This window comes from Otolemur garnettii, unplaced genomic scaffold, assembly GCF_000181295.1.
Source record: "Otolemur garnettii isolate 467f Iridium unplaced genomic scaffold, OtoGar3 scaffold00067, whole genome shotgun sequence".
NCBI lineage: Eukaryota > Metazoa > Chordata > Mammalia > Primates > Galagidae > Otolemur > Otolemur garnettii.
In genome coordinates, this window is record NW_003852462.1 from 9,568,924 (window position 1) to 9,589,475 (window position 20,552).

General features: G+C 44.0%; 1 protein-coding gene across 2 annotated transcripts in view; it reads left to right on the forward strand.

Moving 5' to 3' along the window:
* PRDM2 (PR/SET domain 2) overlaps nucleotides 1-18,144 on the forward strand; it is a 79,680-nt gene extending 61,536 nt beyond the window's left edge. The window contains exons 6-8 of one of the 2 annotated variants that reach the window (XM_023515132.1): nucleotides 3,394-3,504; nucleotides 8,307-12,708; nucleotides 16,606-18,144. In XM_023515132.1, the coding sequence (XP_023370900.1) occupies nucleotides 3,394-3,504; nucleotides 8,307-12,708; nucleotides 16,606-16,618 (4,526 nt within the window). In that variant the 3' untranslated portion in view covers nucleotides 16,619-18,144. The other variant, XM_023515133.1, reaches the window with a different exon arrangement.
* The last annotated feature ends 2,408 nt before the right edge of the window (nucleotides 18,145-20,552 follow it).

Consider the following 20,552-nt stretch of genomic DNA (forward strand, 5'->3'; position numbering starts at 1 on the left):
TCCCATGTTGGTTTCCCAAAGTCCTGAGACTATAGGCATGAGTCACCATGCTCACTTGACATTTTCTATTAAATTTTGTAATGTGACTTTTTAAAATAAAATGTGAGGTTTATGCAAGGAGGCAAGGTTTTGACTATACTGGACCATTTAAATTTATTTTACAAACTAGAAAGTAAGTGGTCAGTAAGGAAAGGTCATATTCCTTGCGTGGTATGTTTGGATATATGAGGTGGTGTGGATGTCTTATAAAAATTTTATGGCTTTGATTCAGGAAAAAACTTTCCTGAATATAGTTTTTTTTTTGTGACAAGGCCTCCCTCTCTTACTTGGGGTAGAGTGTAATAGGGTCATCATAGCTCACTGCAACCTCAGTCTCCTGGGTTCAAGCAGTCTGCCTTCTGAGTAGCCGGGACTACAGGTATGTGCAAGTGTGCTCAGCTGATTTTTCTGGTTTTTGCGGAGATGGGGTCTTTCTCTTGCTCAGGCTGGTCTAGAATTCCTGACATCAGAACTTTTCAAAGTTCTAGGGTTACAGGTTCCTGAATATAAGTTTTAAATCAAACGTCATGGTAATAAATAAAAGAAGCTTTGGATTTCCTCAGCCATCATCTGCGTCATTGGCTACAGTTGTGCTATGTTATGTAGGCAGATGCCCAGATGAGCATTTTGTTTGTATCAGTAATCTGATAAGGGCCAAGAATAACACACACGGGAAAGCCCTGTGTCAGACAGGGCACAAGAATAATGGCTGAAAGGAGGTAGAACCTAAGCCCTGCGATGTATTTTCATTGTTATAAAGGGGTTGCTTTAAACAAAACTGGATCCTTGAAGAGGTTTAGTCATCAAGTTGAGGAAGGAGAAGGACGCCTAAGTGGCGGTTACTCATGTGGAAAGATGCTTACATGTTTGTGTCCTTTTAGAGTGGTTTGTAATTGTTCACCTGGGGACACACACAAATCAGTGGGCTCCACACAGACCTTCAGCTTCTGTGGTGCCAGTGAGTGTACGTGCATGCTTGTGTCCTGAGTTCCAGCCTGCCTTTGGAAACGAACAGATATACATGTTAGCAGGAGTTTACTTGGATGAACTCTTATTTATGTAGTTGCAAAAATATCTCCTGTTTTCTTACAGGCTGAAGAATTATATGTTTAAAATATTATTTTAGGGCAGCACTTGTGGCTCAGTGAGTAAGGCACTGGCCCCATATACCAAGGGTGCCCCAGCCGAACTGCAACAAAAGAATAGCCGGGTGTTGTGGCAGGCACCTGTAGTTCCCGCTACTTGGGAGGCTGAGGCAATCACCTAAGCCCGAGAGCTGGAAGTTGCAGTGAGCTGTGATGCCATGGCAGTCTACTGAGGGCGACAAACTGAGACTCCTGTCTCCTAAAAAAAAAAAAAAAATCAAAATATTATTTTAGAATTGACCTTTTAAAACAAAATGATTGATTACTAAGTATTCTTTATTTTTTTGTTGCAGCTCTTAAATTTTTTATCAAAATCTGGTGATGGTTTTTAGGATGAATGTTTATATTGTAATTGATGTTTCTGCTTTTAAGGGACGATCTTTTCTCTGATGCTGTTTTGCCTCTGACTTCATCTTTATCTGTTGTCTGCATTTGAGCTGACTGCTCCTCTGTTGGGATTTTGTGTGTTCAGAAGCTGTCAGTGGTTTCCAGTTTGTCGTTTCACTGTTGCAGGTGCTTGTCAGTCTGGAAGCTGCTTGAGCCCTGGTTTGGGGAGAGCAGTGCAGAAAGTGTTCAGGTAGGAGAAATAGGAACCTGTCAGGACCCGAAGACTGAGAAACACCACCTCCTAGGAAAAGGAAATCTAGAAATTAGAAAAAATGGAAAAGGGCCAGAAATTTTTGTGAAATCCTACAGGAACTAAGCTTTTGAACCTCAGTTAGTACTTTGAATAGCTTCATGATTTAAGTTCATTTTTCCAGCTTATCTATCAAAAATCTCATCTTCTAAAATATCGTATTGATACCAGAATTTTGCTCTTCAGAAGGTTCTTGGTCTCCGTGATTCGATGAATGAATCCGCGGACCACAGATTGGTGGTAAGACAGGATTTATTTACAGAAAGAATACAGAAGTGCCAGAGCTCCTGGGGAGAGAGAAGTGCGCTCTTCTCTCTCTGTCTGTCTGTAGGCTCTTTATCTAGGGGTCTATATAGTAGGTGTGGGGCCCTTGGTAGGTACATTTTGGGGGCTAGGTAGTTACATTTAGCGTGTCTGGGACATGTCTGGCCCTTGGTAGTTACATTTAGTGCAGGCCTCCTCAAACTACAGCCCGCAGGCCACATGCAGCCCACCGGGTGTTTTTGCCGCTGCTGCCTGTCCTGCTTAGCAGCTAACTCATCCTGGGGCCTGCGGTCTGGCCCTCCAACGGTCTGAGGGACAGCGAACTGGCCCCTGTTTAAAAAAGTTTGAGGACCCCTGATTAGGGTATCTGGGACATTGTGTCTGGGACATGTCTGGCCCTCGGTAGTTACATTTAGCGGGGCTAGGTAGTTACATTTATCGTGTCTGGGACATGTCTGGCCCTCAGTAGTTACATTTAGTGGGGCTATATAGTTACATTTAGCGTGTCTGGGGCAGATCTGGAACAACATGTCTGGGTTGCAAATGTAAGGCTACAATCCCTTTTATTCCCAGGCCTAGGAAATGGGGACCCCCTGCCCACCCTCCAGCCTGCTGGTTCTGCTGCTTGCTGCCACCTCACCAACATTGCCCAGGCAGCCGGTCCGTGACCCCAGCTCCACCAGCTGGCTGGGATACCACTTGTCCTGTATCAGTGTCATGTGGAATGCAGTTAATGTTTCCTGAATTGTCTATACCATGCTCGACCTAAGAGTAGAATCCCTGAGGACCCGCCAAGTGCTGTGCTGGTGGACAGTGAATTTTTTATAATTACTCTGCATTTGATATTTGAGTCATTGTGAATATGTATCCCTTGTAATCCAGTGAATCTGTGCTTCTCTTTTACTTGTGACATTATGGCTAATCATATCTAAAGTAAAAGGGGCCCTAAGTTACACTATATTGTTTTTCTCTAATGGGCTTCTTACAGATAAGCAGACTTCTGCCAGTCCCCAAAGTAAAATCACTGATTTTACATTGACATCCCTATTAACTTTTTGAGAATGAATTATCTGTTAATTTGATTGCTGTTATAGCTATCGAGGGAACTAAGATTCTCAGAAATACAGGATTTATGGGTTTCTCTGTTTTTCTCTGACATGACTTAAAAGTATCTATATTCATCTGTTTTTTCCTTCAGGAATCAAAAATGATAACCACCTAGAATGTACAGTTTGCTGTGATTGAGTTAATAATTATCATCTTCAAGAATTTAGAATAACAAGTGAATGAATAAATATTGTGTTTCAGGGAAGAAAAAATCCCAGGAAAATAAAAATAAAGGAAACAAAACCCAAGACTTACAGCTAAAGACAAGTGAGCCAGATTCCACCTCTGCAAATATGAGAGATTCTGTGGAAGGTAAGCTCGTGGTGCTGCACTGGTCTGATCTGGGGATGTATGTGCTAGTTCATACAACCTTGTGTCTCTTTGTATTGCCCTTCTGAGAATCACCCTCAGGAACCGTAAAGGGGTTAAACAGCAAAAACCCAAGTTCAAAACCATCAAAACAGAGTTAACGGTGATAGAAGTCAGAATGGCGAGGCTGTGAAGAGGCTTCTGGGATCCTATTGGTGTCCACCCATTACTGATTTGTGGGGTGGTCACATGGGTGTATTTCTTAGTAAAAATTTTATCTTGCTTTATGCTTTGATTTGTATGCTATAATATGTGTTTTACAATTCGATTAAACATTTAAAAATATTAAAGACCTCAGATTTTATAACAGAATGAAAAGTATTTTTGTTAGAATTTAAATTCTTATTTTCTCTTTGTGTTTTACCGTACAAAATTTTCCTCTTCATAGTTCCTATGAGGATTAACAATCTAGGCCTTCCGTGATACAAGAATTCACAGAGAGACATGAATTGAAAGTTAAATCAGAAAGATATCCCACCCCGTGGTCGTTGCAGCAGGCCGCCATATAGAGATTACTGATAGAAAGCTGAGGGAGCTGTGTCTTAATTTGTGATGAGCACGTTTTTATAGAAACTGGGGCTTGCTCAAGAGTTGCTTATAGTGAACCAAATAGGCACATTTCATAGTACAGGCTGTAACTCCTTCAAGAAACATTTGTAGAGGAAAAAGCCCAAAATATTTTTTATGCCATTTGCAACTTTTAAATTAGTACTATTTATGACAATAGCATTCATAAAGGATGGTAATTTTTTATGCTGCTTTATGAAGTGAGAGTAGATCAGTTTGTTTCCCAGAGCCTTATAAAACTAAGTGCTGCCTGTAATAGCAAAATTAAAAAACAAATCCAGAGATCTCCTCCTCCTCTTCAGTAATTCCAGGCAATATTTGTTTCCTTCATACAACATCAGGTCCCATGGGGAAAAAAAAAAGATACTTGCTGTTTACCCCACAGTTTGTGGTATGGCCGGTCAAGTGACGCTGGGTCTGTGCCATGTATCTGTAGGCTCCTGCGGTCCTCATTGTACCTCTTTGTGTACCCCAAACCTCGCTTTATATAGAAGGCTTGGCAGATGATGTCAAGTGTGTAGACACACTTTGGCATGGGCCTTTCAACTAGTTAATGGAGCTGTGCATGTTTGGGTTCGGATTACTTGGGAGATTTAAAAATCTGGGATTGTTCACCAATCACAGGGAAAGACATTTTTACCCCTATCAAATGAAGCCACGAATTGTAATTAAACACAAACTTTATAAATAAATTTCTGAGCCTTAGACATTTTCTGTTGTCTCATTTTAACTTTGTTGGCAACATTCGGGGTCTTTTTGGAAATGTATTTAAAAAGAGAGCTCCTAATTTAAAATATATTACCACCATTGAATGACTGGTTTCTCTGTTTGTGGAAACCTCATGGAATTTATAAAATTTGTCAAGGGGCAAAGGAGGCTGGTTTCTATTTAGAAGTAGAAACCTCTCATTGCCAGTAAATGTAGTAGCAGATGGGAAAAAGTAAGGCTTATATTCCTGGGAAACAGCAAGAGGGCTCGGACTGTGTATTTAAACTGGTGCTAGAACATTACTTGTATTGACCTCCTCTTTTCCACTGGATCTAAGCAGTCCCCGTATCTGGCAACAGGGCTCTTGTATTATGAGAGTCCGGCCACTTTTTTGGCCTTGATGGCTTCTTTCCATTTTCTCGTTAGCAGAGTGGCCATCACGTCTGTTCCATTATCACTTTCTCAGTCTTCTTCCTTGGCCTGTAGTAATGCCCTTCCTTTTCCTGGTCCCTTAACTCATCTTGTTGCTGAATCTCCCAAATGGGACTCTCCCGTTCTAAAATACTGTGGTGGATCCCTATTACCCCAAGATAAGTTCACGCTAATTCGTGGTGTTCTGTGCTTTGATTCTTCCTGCTTGCTGTTCCTCTCCTGTGCTCAGTTCCTAGATCCTTCAGGTTCAGTCTGCTTATTTAGTACTTTCTCTAGGCCTGAGTAGCCAAGTCCACACTGAGGCTCCTGCTTGTGCTTCTGTGCCTGCTTGCTTGGGAGCGGCCTCTGTTGACATGAAGCTCTATATGGGTAAAGCTTGTTTACCTAGTATTGGCATACAGTGGGTGCTCAGTAAATGTGTTCCAAGTGATTGGAGAGCAGCCAGTTAACATATCCTGAAGACACCAGCATAGCTCTGCCTGCTCTCCATGTCCTTTCTTAATTCTTCAGGTGTCTGCGGTTAAGGGTCTTAACTGGACAGCACAGCAGGTGGGGCAGGGAAAGCAGGGGCACGGCCCGTCCCGTCAGCATCAACCCTGCGGCTTCAGCTCCTGTCTTCAGGAGCCCGCCGTTATCCCTGCGTGTCCTTATGACTCCTACCCCATTTCCCTCTTCTCCTCGACAGCAAGTCACGAAGGAGTTGCTGACAGTTGAACTGTTTGGCATTTGTCTCAAATGCTTCACTACTTTTGTCACAATCACCAGACCTTCATTGTGTAAGTGGAATGTTCCATTCTTAGCTCTGTCTTACCAGGCCCGTCAGTAATTCTGGACACACTGACTCGTTCCCTCCTTGAAGTAATTTCTTTACTTAGCCTCTGGGCCACATTACTCTTGGTTCTTCAGTTGCCTCCTTGGTCATTCCCTGCACCTCTCAGTACTAGAGTCATGTGGGACACAGTCCCATTGTCCCTGTCCATCTACATTCATTTTCCAAGTGACCTTGTCCAGTCCAGTGTTCTAAATACCTTCTTTAGCCTGAAGATTCGGACATTTCTAGGCTCAGCCTCTTTGTTGAACTTGAGCTTCATTTGAATCTAGCTGCTCAGTATCAGCACTGGGACGACTGCAGTGGGTGCATTCGCCATCAGCATGTCCAGAGTAAACTCTTCATCTCTCCCAGCACACACACGAACAGGATCACCGCAGTTCTGAGGACTCCTCCTTGGTGCTCACGCTCAAAGAGACTCTTTGTCTCTCTCTCATCACAGCATATTTTGTCATTGTCATCTCCAGAATGTGTCCTCCTCCAGTCCTGTGGCCACTTCTCTGTTACCGTCTGGAGGATGCAGCGGCCCCTCTCTTGTCCATCTGCTTCCACCCCCATCCCTCTCAGGTTGTCTTATAGCAGCCAGAGTGATTCTCTTGTATTTACATCAGATCATACCACATTTCCCTGCCTGCTAACCCCCTGTTTTGCTCAGAGTTAAAGCCGACAGCCTGCAAGGTCTTCTGTAAGGTCTCTGGTGACCTCTTGGTCTCATCGCCCACCCTTCTCCTTTCTCTTCTCACCCCGCCCTCCAGCCCCTCACCTTACTGACTTCCCTGCTGCTCTGGCAACACACCTGGCATGTTCTTCACTCAGTGCTTAGACATTTGTGGGTTGTGGGTTCCTCTGTCCAAAGGGCTTCCCTCCCCCAGATATTCTCATGGTTTATTTTCTTTAGGTCCCTGCTCCACTGTTACCTTGCCAGTGAGTCCTTTCCTGAGCTCTTTCTACCATCTCCCTCAGATGGGCTGGCCAGAGAAACTCAAAAGTGACTGTTCTGTTCCCTTCAGTGAGTTCTTAGTCACTTGGTAAGGCTTAGAAAAGAAGGTCTCTAAAGTTTCTTTGACTTAAAAAATGCCTGATTAGACTCAGCGCCTGTGGCTCAAGTGGCTAAGGCGCCAGCCACTTGGTGGGTTCAAATCTAGTCCGGGCCCGCCAAACAACAATAATGGTTGCAACCAAAAAATAGCCGGGCGTTGTGGCGGGCGCCTGTGGTCCCAGCTACTTGGGAGGTGGAGGCAGGAGACTCGCTTGAGCCCAGGAGTTGGAGGTTGCTGTAAGCTGTAATGCCACGGCACTCTACCCAGGGGGACAGCTTGAGGCTCTGTCTCAAAAAAAAAAAAAAAAAAAAAAGCCTGATTAGGGCAGCACCTGTTGCTCAGTGTGTAGGGTGCCTGCCACATACATCGAGGCTGGCGGGTTTGAGCCTGGCCCAGGCCACTTAAACAACAGTGACAACTGCAACAACAACAACAACAAAATAGCCGGGCGTTGTGGCAGGTGCCTGTAGTCCCAGCTATTGGGAGGCTGAGGCAAGAGAATCATGTAAGCCCAAAAGTTTGAGGTTGCTGTGAGCTATGAAGGCACTCTACCAAGGGCAACATACTAAGACTCTGTCTCAAAAACAAAAACAAACAAAAAAAAACAACCTCTTTACATGATTCTGGAAATGTTCTGGCTTATAAACATACAGTTTAGGTCAGGAGAAAGGAAGAGGATCATGTACTTGAGAGATTCCTAAGGTTCTAACCTGGTGACATGTTTAGCAATTAACATGTTTCGGTGTGGAATAATGAAAAACTGGAATTCACTCTCCTTAATTTCCTATCAGCTACTTGAACACAGTTTAAATACTACACTTGCTCTGAACTGTGTACATGTGTGACTGAACACAGGAAGACCTCCCAGCCCCACCTGGGCATCCTCGTCTGTTGTGTTCTTGTGTGTGTGTGTGTCCTCACTGCCCAGCATGTTGCCTGGCACACAGTAGGTTCACCACAAATTCCAGGTGAATGAATGGAGGAACTCGGTGGATTCATAGCCAGTACGACTCTGTGGAGTATTTAAAGTAGAAGTAATTCTTTGTTAATTGTAATCTCCCTTGTACATTTTAGGTGTGAGAGAGACAACTTGAACCTTACGAGTTGACCGCAGGGTGGCTGGTTTTTCGTGCCTCACTTCCACGTTTCTGATTCCGTGTGCTTTCTAGGTCCTAAAGAAGAGGAGGAGAAACCTTCAGCTTCAGCACCGGAGCAGCCGGCCATTCTTCAGGAGGGGGTTAGTCCGGATGTGCTTCCAGAGCTGGTCGTCCCTCCGCCTGTCTGTGAGCTGCAACCAGGACCAGACGAGATGTTAGAAGCAACAGATTGTGAGGTGAATGATTTGGAGGAAGAGGAGGAGGGGGAGGAGGAGGAGGAGGAAGATGATGATGATGAATCCGAAGAAGAGGCAGAGGAAGAAACTGACATGCCAAATGAAAGTTCTGTGAAAGAGCCAGAAATACTGTGTGATGAGAAGCCAGAAGATTTATTAGAAGAACCAAAAAATATTTCAAAAGAGGTTCTCGAAGACTCTGCGGAGGTGACACCTGTTATCAAAATTCCCCAAACTAAAGAAGAGGCCAATGGTGATGTATTTGAAACGTTTATGTTTCCATGTCAGCATTGTGAAAGGAAGTTTACAACCAAGCAGGGGCTGGAGCGGCACATGCATATCCACATGTCCACAGTCAATCATGCTTTCAAATGCAAGTACTGTGGGAAAGCTTTCGGCACACAGATTAACAGGAGGCGGCACGAGCGGCGCCATGAAGCAGGGTTGAAGCGAAAACCCAGCCTAACACTACAGCCGTCAGAGGACCTAGCTGATGGCAAAGTTCCTGGAGAAAATATTACTCTGAAAGATGAATCGAATCCTCCCAATCTTGGGCAAGACTGTCTGATAATGAGTTCAGAGAAGGCTTCCCAAGAAACAATAAATTCTATTGTGGAAGAGAACGGGGACGTTAAAGAACTTCATCCATGCAAATACTGCAAAAAGGTTTTTGGGACTCACACTAACATGCGACGGCATCAGCGCAGAGTTCACGAGCGCCATCTGATTCCCAAAGGTGTGCGGCGAAAAGGAGGCCTCGAAGAGCTGCAGCCTCCGGTGGAGCAGGCCCAGCCAGCCCAGAATGTCTATGTCCCCAGCACAGAGCCAGAGGAGGAGGGGGAAGCAGATGACGTGTACATCATGGATATTTCTAGCAATATCTCCGAAAACTTAAATTACTATATTGATGGTAAAATTCAAACTAACAACAGCACTAGCAACTGTGACGTGATTGAGATGGAATCTAATTCAGCAGATTTGTATGGTATAAATTGTCTGCTCGCTCCAGTTACGGTGGAAATTACTCAAAATGTAAAGACCACACAGGTCCCGATAACAGATGATCTTCCTAAAGAGCCTCCCAGCAACACAAATAGTGACTCCAAGAAACGGCGAACGACTAGTCCACCTGTGCTACCCAAAATTAAAGCTGAAACAGATTCTGACCCCATGGCTCCCTCATGTTCCTTAAGTCTGCCTCTTAGCATATCAACAACAGAGACAGTATCTTTCCATAAAGAGAAAACTGTTTATTTGTCATCAAAGCTCAAACAACTTCTTCAAACCCAGGATAAACTAACTCCTCCTCCAGGGATTTCAACAACTGAAATACCTAAATTAGGGCCCATTTGTGTGTCTGCTCCTGCATCGATGTTACCTGTGACCTCAAGTCGCTTTAAGAGGCGGACCACTTCTCCCCCCAGTTCTCCACAGCACAGCCCTGCCCTTCGAGACTTTGGAAAGTCAGGTGACGGGAAAACAGCGTGGACTGATGCAGTTCTGACTTCCAAGAAACCCAAATTAGAAAGTCATAGTGACTCGCCAGCCTGGAGTTTGTCTGGGAGAGATGACAGAGAAACTGGAAGCCCTCCGTGCTTTGATGAATATAAAATATCTAAAGAGTGGCCGGCCGGTGCTACTTTCAGCAGTGTGTGCAACCAGCAGCCACTGGATTTATCCAGCGGTGTCAAACAGAAGGGTGAGGGTACAGGCAAGACTCTGGTCCAGTGGGAGTCTGTTTTGGATCTCAGTGTGCATAAAAAGCCTTGTAGTGACTTGGAAGGCAGGGAATTCAAAGAAAATCATTCACTACAGCCAACCTGCAGTGCTGTCAAGAAAAAGAAACCAACCACCTGCATGCTACAAAAGGTTCTTCTTAATGAATATAATGGCGTTGATTTACCTGTAGAAAACACCACAGATGTGGCCAGGAGCCCAAGTCCTTGCAAGTCCCTAGAAGCCCAGCCAGATCCTGACCTTGGTTCTGACTCTGGTTTGCCTGCCCCTACAGCTGAGTCTCCACCTGGTGTTTGTCCTTCATCACCCGCTCAGCAGACACCTGCTCTTTCTTCCAGTCATCTACCTCCTCTCTTGGTCCCCACCGATCCCTCCTCCCCTCCACCCTGTCCTCCGGTATTAACTGTTGCCACTCCACCACCTCCCCTCCTTCCCACTGTACCTCTTCCAGCCCCCTCTTCTGGTACACCACCTCATCCATGTCCCTCTCCATTCTCAACTGCTACCACCCAGTCCCCACTCCCGATTCTGTCCCCTACAGTGTCCCCCTCTCCTTCGCCCATCCCTGTGGAGCCTCTTATATCTGCTGCTTCACCTGGGCCTCCAACACTTTCTTCCTCCTCCTCCTCCTCCTCTTCCTCCTCCTCCTCTTCATTCTCCTCTTCCTCCTCCTCCTCCTCTTCCCCTTCCCCACCTCCTCTTTCTGCAGTATCATCCGTTGTTTCTTCTGGTGATAATCTGGAGTCTTCTCTCCCCGTGATATCTTTCAAACCAGAGGAATTAGAGAGTGAAGATCCAAAACCCAGGGAAGAGCCCCAGCCTGCTGTTGAACAGGATATTGTTCAGGAAACATTCAGCAAAAACTTTGTTTGCAATGTCTGTGAATCACCTTTTCTTTCCATTAAAGATCTAACCAAACATTTATCTATTCATGCTGAAGAATGGCCCTTCAAATGTGAATTCTGTGTACAGCTTTTTAAGGATAAAACTGATTTGTCAGAGCATCGCTTTTTGCTTCATGGAGTTGGAAATATCTTTGTGTGTTCCGTTTGTAAGAAAGAATTTGCTTTTTTGTGCAATTTGCAACAGCACCAGCGAGATCTCCACCCAGATAAGGTATGCACACATCATGAGTTCGAAAGCGGGACTCTGAGGCCCCAGAACTTCACAGATCCCAGCAAGGCCCAAGTAGAGCATATGCAGAGTTTGCCAGAAGATCCATTAGAAACCTCTAAAGAAGAGGAAGAATTAAATGATTCCTCTGAAGAGCTTTATACAACCATAAAAATAATGGCTTCTGGTATAAAGACGAAAGATCCAGATGTTCGATTGGGTCTCAATCAGCATTACCCGAGCTTTAAGCCACCTCCATTTCAGTACCATCATCGAAACCCCATGGGTATTGGGGTGACGGCCACCAATTTCACTACACACAATATCCCACAGACTTTTACTACTGCCATCCGCTGCACAAAATGTGGAAAGGGTGTCGACAACATGCCTGAGTTACACAAACATATCCTGGCTTGTGCTTCGGCGAGTGACAAAAAGAGGTACACCCCCAAGAAAAATCCAGTGCCGCTGAAACAAACTGTGCAGCCCAGAAACGGAGTGGTGGTTTTAGATAACTCTGGGAAAAATGCCTTCCGCCGAATGGGACAACCCAAAAGACTGAACTTTAGTGTTGAGCTCAGCAAAATGTCATCAAATAAGCTCAAACTAAATGCATTGAAGAAAAAAAATCAGCTTGTGCAGAAAGCAATCCTTCAGAAAAACAAATCTGCCAAGCAGAAGGCCGACTTGAAAAACACGTCTGAGTCGTCCTCTCACATCTGCCCTTACTGCAGTCGAGAGTTCACTTACATAGGGAGTCTGAATAAGCACGCGGCTTTCAGCTGTCCCAAAAAGCCCCTTTCTCCTCCCAAAAAGAGAGTTTCTCATTCATCCAAGAAAGGTGGACACACATCACCTGCAAGCAGTGACAAAAACAGTAATAGCAACCACCGCAGGCGGACAGCAGATGCAGAGATTAAAATGCAGAGCTCGCAGACTCCTTTGGGCAAGACCAGAGCCCGCAGCTCAGGCCCCGCCCAGGTCCCACTGCCCTCCTCGTCCTTCAGGTCCAAGCAGAATGTCAAATTTGCAGCTTCGGTTAAGTCCAGAAAACCAAGCTCCTCCTCTTTAAGGAACTCCAGCCCGATAAGAATGGCCAAAATAACTCACATTGAGGGGAAAAAACCCAAAGCTGTGGCCAAGAATCATTCTGCTCAGGTTTCCAGCAAAACATCCCGGAGCCTCCACATGCGGGTACAGAAAAGCAAAGCTGTTTTACAAAGCAAGTCTGCTCTGGCGAGTAAGAGGAGAGCGGAGCGGTTCAATATCAAGTCCAGAGAGCGGAGTGGGGGGCCGGTCACCCGAAGCCTTCAGCTGGCAGCTGCTGCCGACCTGAGTGAGAACAAGAGAGAGGACGGCAGCACCAAGCAGGAGCTCAAGGACTTCAGGTAAGCTCCAGCTTGTGGGAGGTGGGACGGGAAGACAGCAGTTTCTTTGCCCAAGGGTGCTTTTGTTTTTTTGATTTCTTTTCCTTTCCTGTAAAATTTTGATTGAAGCATTTAATGGAAATAGCTGTTGCATAAGTGGCAGGCATGAGGGGGTCACTGCTTTGGCTACAGTATAAAAAAATAAAGTTTTTATTTCAGGCTCAGGACTCACAAAGTGGTACCATTTCTATTTTAGGGCCAGGTGTGATTGAATTCAAAACCCTGGAAAATCTCCCCAAAGAACTCTGTTGTAGATGAAATTCTCTCAGCTTTCTACAGTTAATACCTCAGTGTTACTTGTATTTTTTCCTGAACGTAGGTAATTTCTGAGGTTAAGCTGGATCTCTGAGGTCCTTAGACCGCATTGCAATCTTGTTTAATATGTTTGTGACTTCAGCAGAGGTATAGTGACTGAGACTGCTTTTGTTATTCATGCTTTTTTTGATTACCAGCGTTTTAATTTTAACAACTTGTTGCATTGGTCAAATCAAACATTTTTTTTTTTAAAGAATCCCTATGTTGGCTCCCACCCCTGCAGTCATAGAATAGCAAACAAGCCAGGTTCCAAAGGGGAAGAAGGGCAGGAGTGAGCGCGTAGACCCCTGCAGCAAGGCAGTACCCTCTGCGTCCTGTCCTTCAGCCCCAGCCGTGCCCAGGGCAAGACTCCCTCCTTGTCAGTACCCTTGTTCCCTAGGAGTCATGTAAAGATTCTTCCTAGACTTGAGATGACTTTCCCGCTTTATTGCCTGTCCCCCCTATGTTAGGAACTGTTCTTAATGACTGGTAAGAAGAGATGGCAGTAGTTAACTCTGTTATATCGACTTCTCAAACTTTCAAAGTCTCTTTTTCTAAGTTGATATACATTCTTGGAATTCTTGCTGTTTCCTGAATAATGCTTACAGGCACTCATGTGAAGTTATTCATCCTCAGATAGCAGCCCACTCTTTCTTTTTTTTTTTTTTTGGTCTTTTGAGACGGAGTCTCACTTTGTCATCCTCTGTAGAGTGCTGGGCTGCCATAGCCCACAGCAACCTCAGACTCTTGAGCTCAGGGGTTTCTCTTGCTTCAGTCTCCTGAGTAGTTGGGAATATAGGCATGCACTACAATGCTTGACTAATTTTTTTCTATTTTAAGTAGAGATGGAGGATCTCCTTCTTGCTCAGGCTGGTCTCTAACTCTTGAGCTCAGGCAGTTCACTGGCCTGGACTCCCCGAGTGAGCCACCATTCCCAGCCCTCAGATCGCATTTCTACAAAATACTACTCTTTAGAGTAGGCTTTCATAGCTACTTTGGTGTCTCAGAGTTGTTTGTTTTAAGCACGTGGAACCAGAGATAACTGTGGAGTGCTAGTTGGGAGCGGTCACATGTGCTCATATGTGCATCACCACTGTGACTGCTGAGAGGGGAGTTGTGCTGCTGGTGTACCTTAAATCGAGGCCAGAGAAAGACTTAGAGAAGAATCATTAGCCATGGCCGATTGGGTGATTTACTGTAGGATTAAAGTATTAGATTTTTTACAGAACTACTTCATAAATGTAACAAATCTTTAGTTGCTATAGCTCTGATCAACATGTGGTCTCTGGCCAGAGCACTCGCATGGGTGCGATTTTACAGAGTTAGCCCTCGTGAAAATAAGCACCTATTCATGGGCTGGCACTACTGCCTGCCTTTAGCAATTTAGCTGTAATTATTTGCTTTTAGTCCTTTGTCAAACAGGATGTTATTGAACTGAGTCCTTTTCAAGTTGCTTGAGACTTAACCAAAATGTATGACCATTGATTGTACTAGAATACACCTGTCAGGCGGTTGGTGCTTTAGAATGTAGTATGTCTGTCCTTTGTGGTCTTTGACATTATCTGAAAGCATCTTTTATTTTCTTTCTTTCTTTTTTTTGAGACAGAGCCTCACTATGCAGCCTTTGGTAGAGTGCTGTGGCGTCAACAACTCACAGCAACCTCTAGCTCTTGGGCTTAGGCGATTCTTTTGCCTCAAGTAGCTGGGACTACAGGCGCCCTCCACAATGCCCAGCTATTTTGTGTGTGTGTGTGGGGTAGTTGTTTAGCTGGCCCAGGCTGGGTTTGAACCTGCCAACTTGGGTATATGTGGCCAACGCCATAACCACTGAGCTATGGGTGCCGAGCCAGAATCTTTTATTTCTAATGGATCCCATTTATACAGTTCAAGAGTAAATTTTTGATAAGAAGAAATTAAGTTCTTTAAAGAAAAGGTGACTGTAACTGTAGGAAGTTGAGCTTCTTATCCAGTGCCTTTTAAAGTAGCCTTAAGGCTGCAAAGGACTTAAGTGCCTAAAAATTTCTCTCTATTTTGCTCTAGTTAACAATAATTTTGTTTGATAATTAAAAGAAGGTTACACTGCTAGAGTGAAATGTGGCCTCAAAAGGAAATAGGGGAGAAGCAGATAAGTAAACAGTGGTGGTGTCCTGACCGGTAGATGGTAGCAGCAGGTTCCCAGAGTGGCCATCCCTTGTTTGGGTCAGTCTCTGGAACTGTGCCATAGACATACCTGCAGGACTTGGGGTATCCCCCAGTGTCCACTTGTCAAGTGACTGAAAACTTGTGACTTATTTTTGGGAATGCTCAATAAGACATCATGTTTTGACTCTCTGTACGTAAAAGTAAGCATTTCCTCAAAGTGTTTTGGCCTTCTTAATTCCTCCTAGGGAATTTCACACAAAACTGGTATTTCTAAACTCAGGCCTGGGGAAATACGGTCTTAGTGTTAATGTCTCACCCAGGACTGTCCCAGCGTAGGCCTCAGCCTCAGTTGATGCTTCTTGTGTTACGTTGATAGAAAGTTGTTCCAACTACAACGGGATTTTCATTTTAGTATATTTCTACTTCTGAATTTTCTTTAGGGACGATTCATGACACAATTGTATGTCCAGAAATACTCGTCTTCACTCTCTATTCAGGATTTTGCTGTCCTTACCCTGTCGCATACGTGGAGACTTAACTGCAGAACGGCCAGCACGTGTTTCCCTGTGTACTTCTTCATGACAAACTGTGCTTGAGAACTAGTCCCCAGCACTCAAATGTTTTACATTTGAAGTCTAGTTTAGGATTCCACAGTTCGGTGTACTCTTGTACCAGCCATGTAGATGTAGACAGATTTTTCCATATTATACCAAGGGCTCCTCGGTTTGCTAGTTGGTAATTTCCTGGAGCACAAGCCATGGTGCCAGTCAGGGATTAAAAAAAGACACATGCTCTAAACTGTCTTCTTAGGACAAAGCAGCAAAGGAGACCAGGCATGTCACTCATCCTTTGGATTCTCCCCTTGTAGCTCTTAATGCAGTGACACCCTCCTTTCCGCATTTAGCAGCCAGAACCTACCTGTGGCTTTTTGTCATGCTGAATTTAGATAGGTTCCTGGGGGTTCATTTTCACATGCTTCAATATGATGTAAAGAGCTACATGGGTACTTAGCTCTTAGCTGTCTTTCACCCTTGTCAATCCAAGGGATTTTACATTCCTTACGCTCCTTTTAGAGCAATTGTTTTTCCTGAGTTCCCATTGCAGTCATTCAAGAAAATTTAAAGGTAGAGAAGCAAAATGAAATTCCAAGGTTTTCCATTTACCATGAATTGACTAAAAAAGTAAAATGCTGATTTTCCATGTCTCTGTGTCTGCCACACCACTAGGAAATGGCCCTGCGTGTAGTTCCTCCCGTGTGTGTTGTGAGTAGGACATCTGAGTTCCTGATACCTGCTGAGTCATTTCTGTGTTGCTGTCTTAATAACATTTGTCTTATGGTCCACTCACCTTTTTCTTTAACATGGTCAGTTCATACAAGGTTATGTTATGTTGTCATTTATCTTCAGTTTTCTTATTTTCTAGGAACTTCCTGTAGAAAAGCCCCCCAAACAAAACAAACCTTAATTGACTAAAAGATATTGCATGCTCAACTTAGGATAAGCACTACGGCAAAGGATACGGAATCTGTCAAGCTTGCAAGACCAGGTGGAGCTGACCCAAAAGTCCTAACACACAGCTGATTGCGGCAGGCTTAGAGTCAGGCATCTGCTGCTTCGGTGGTGCCCAACACGTGTGCTGGGCTCCCAGGTGATTGAGATCCAAAGAAAAGGGCACTGTAAAACGGGCCAGATGAACTGGCTCCTCGTCACAGGACTGGTAACTCAGATCTGAGTGTGGCCCTTGTTTTTGGCACATAGGAGAGAAAGGAATGATTTGAACTTAACCTTGCAAAGCAAGTCCTCTGTTTTAGCAGTAGTTCGTTGTAGATTTCAGGGATGACAAATTCAGATGCACTCATTTTAAACATTTTGCTCACTTACCAGCTCTTGATGCTTTTCTTTTAAATGAATTATAGACAGAGAGAGGCAATTTAGCTGATCTCTTGCCCTGTTTTGTTTTTGTTTTTAAATCACAAGCAGATTGCCAGCATAATGGAGAGGAAACCAGATTGGATATGGACTTTTTTAATGCCTCTTATAATGTCATGTTTGTATATCCAAATGGACATTATCCTCTCGGATTATTATCTGGCACTAATTTATAACTGTTGTATATTATCAAAGACTATGTAGCAATATGTCCATGCACAGGGTGCATCCCAGGCCTGTAAGATCTATGTCTACACAGACGTAGAGATGAATTTACATACCCGGTTTTACACTTGAGTCTTTAATAGAGATTAAAGACAACAAATTGGCCATGTCCTAAGTGTAAGAGTATCATTTCTCCATGCATTTTTCTCCCCCCCAATTAATGACTGAGTTGGTAAAAACATGACTAGGTTTTTATTCATACTGTTTTTGTTCTCAACTTTAAAAGTAATCTACCTCTTAAAATTTGTAGTTTAATATTTGTTTGGTGAATTTATGCCACTTTAACCCTTTCAATATCATTCCCTTTTGTTACATTTCTGTTATGGGGACTTTTATGTTGAAATAATTGTATAAAGCATTTGTAGCAGTTTAAAAATAAAATATTTAAAATTATTTAAATTGTTTTGGACGCTTCAATTGTATGATATGTGATTTGCATTTTTCGTTTTTTGAGTTGTTAATCCTGGAGCGTGTTCCTGTATGAAGTTTGCTGTTAGTTATTTTATTGCATCTTGTTGGAGAGTGCTATAAAAGACTATTCTAATGGAAACATTAAAATTTACAGTTTGACTTACAAAAGGGGTTGTCCATTGATTTTAACCAATGTAGCTTTGAGAGAAAGAGGTTGATTATAGACAGACAAGTTCAGAGTGGGGTTGACTATTTCTCTTCTAGCATTGAAATCATTGGGGCTTGTCTGATGTATAAAAAAATATTTTTTATGCTGTTGCTGCAAATACTTAATAACTAGGGGAGAATTCAAATGGCACATTTTACATAATTGTAACCAATAAAAAACTTTGTAAACGCTTGTGGAAGGACTGCATTTTGTACGTAAGTGGGAGCAGTTAAAGGGGAAAGGAAGGTTCCTAGAGGGCTGTACAAAGCCTGCCCTCCTCTGAGTAGACGTGTTTTGTATTTGACCCTGGCCTGTTGCAGTTGCAGTTCTGTTTGGATGGTAGACATATAGACAGTGGTGCTGAGAAATAACTTGTGAGTTTCTTTTTGGTAAGAGTGAAATAAAGACTTTCATCCATGGGGCTCAGTATCTTCTGTAATTGCTGACAATTAACTCTGCGTTGTGGACTGATGTTTATTTTTATGGATCTCCAAAGAGTGAAACAAAGAAGTTGTAACATTTATGTTTATATATGAAACTTCTGGGGTTTTCTAAGGTTAAAAATGGTTGGATGTAAGCATTTTCATACAATCCAACATCAGAGCACTTGTTTTAACACTGTGTCACTGCCTGTTAGGGAAAGGAGGTGAAGGGGAAACCAGCTTCCCTTGGCTAGATAGGCACATTTCTGGCCTATGCTATTCCTACCTAGGAAGACCCAGGGAGGTGGAGAAGAGAAGGGGGTGGGGGTTCAGAAATGGCCTTCCATATTAGTAGTTTTAAACACGCTGCTAAAATGGGTACTGAACATGCAGCATGGCCCCATGGGGAGCCGGGTGTTGGGAGAGAGAAGAGCCCCAACCTGGGGGGAGAACTGGGTTTCATGCTAGCTCACCTGTGGCCCTTCTTCCATTCCCCTGTGCCTGCAGGAAATAGACCTGTAACCAGTACTCTCTATGGCCCTGACTGGTTTAGCCTGACTTTGTTTTTCAGCTAAGAGGTCGTAATCTCCATAAAAGTATGGTGTGGACTGGACAGTCTCTTGAGTGCTCCTTCTAGAAGGAGGTCTTTGTGCTGGATCTGCATGCTGTCAGACCCTCCCACTGGAAAGGGTAGGCGAAGGCTTGTTCTCTACGGGGTCCCAGCTCTTCCAGCAGTACCTGGGGCATGATAGGCACAGTGTTTACTGAGTAGTGGTGTCCCCAAGAAGCCATGTGACATCCATCTCACCCAAAGAGGAGCTGCTCCATTTTGGTTGCTTTTCCTTTTTTGTTTTTGAGACAGAGTCTCAAGCTGTCACCCTGGGTAGAGTGCTGTGGCCTTGTAGCTCACAGCAACCTCTAAATCTTGGACTTAAGTGATTCTATTGCCTCAGTTTTTCTATTTTTAGTAGAGATGGAGGTCTCGCTTTTGCTCTGGCTGGTCTTGAACTCAAGCTATCCACCTGCGTTGACCTCCCATAATGCTAGGATTACAGACATGAGCGGTCTACTTTTTATTTTTGCTTGCAGTTTTGGCTGGGGCCAGGCTTGAACCCACCATCCCCGGGGGATGGGTATATGGGGCCGGTGACCTACTTCTTGAGCCACAGGTGCTGCCCACGTACCTCGTCTACTTTTTTTTGTTTGTTTTCAGTTTTTGGCCAGGGCTGGGTTTGAACCCGCCACCTCCGGCATATGGGGCCGGTTCCTTACTCCTTTGAGCCACAGGCACTGCCCTACCTGGTCTATTTGTAACTCCTTATAAACATTTTTTTCTTATTAAATCATAGCTCTGTACATTAATGCAGTCATGGGGGGTGGTACAGTGTGCTGGTTTGAGATACAATTTGAAATATTTTCACCAAACTGGCTAACGTAGCCTTCATGGCATTTTCTTAGTTATTGTGTTAAGACATTTATATTCTGCATTTAGAAAGATTCACATGTACCCTTGTAAGATGGACCGTAGATGTGGTCCCACCAATCATCCTTCCCCCTCCCTCTCCTCTCCTTCTCCCCTGTCATATTCCTGGGTTGTAATTGTATAAACATTTTTAAAAAAAAAAAAATTTTTTTTAAATAAGGGGGAAGGGTTTTTTTTTTTTTTTTTCAAAGTGACAGAGTCTCATTGCCTTTGGTAGAGTGCTGTAGAGTCACAGCTTACAGCAACCTCCAACTCCTGGGCTTAGGCGATTCTCCTGTCTCAGCCTCCCAAGTATCTGGGACTACAGGTGTCCACCACAATGCCCAGCTATTTTTTGTTGCAGTTTGGCGGGGCCGGGTTTGAACCCGCCACCCTTGGTATATGGAGCCGGCTCCCTACTCACTGAGGCACAGGTGCCGCCCTGTATAAACATTTTTTAGAAACCAAAAGCTAATAACTAAAGCATTCTGTCCCTGCTACTATTTTGAAGCATCTCATGGTATTTTTGCGTAAACCCCCTGGGCTGGCCATTTTTTAACTTGCGAGCACTTCCTAGCAAGTTATTCTATAGAATCAATGTATTGAGTACTTAGTATATGTTCAGCTGTGTCCTGGGTGCTTAGGAGACGTAAGTGGACAAAATGGGCAGAAATCCCACCTCTGTGGAGCTTGTGTGCACACAGTGGCTTTCC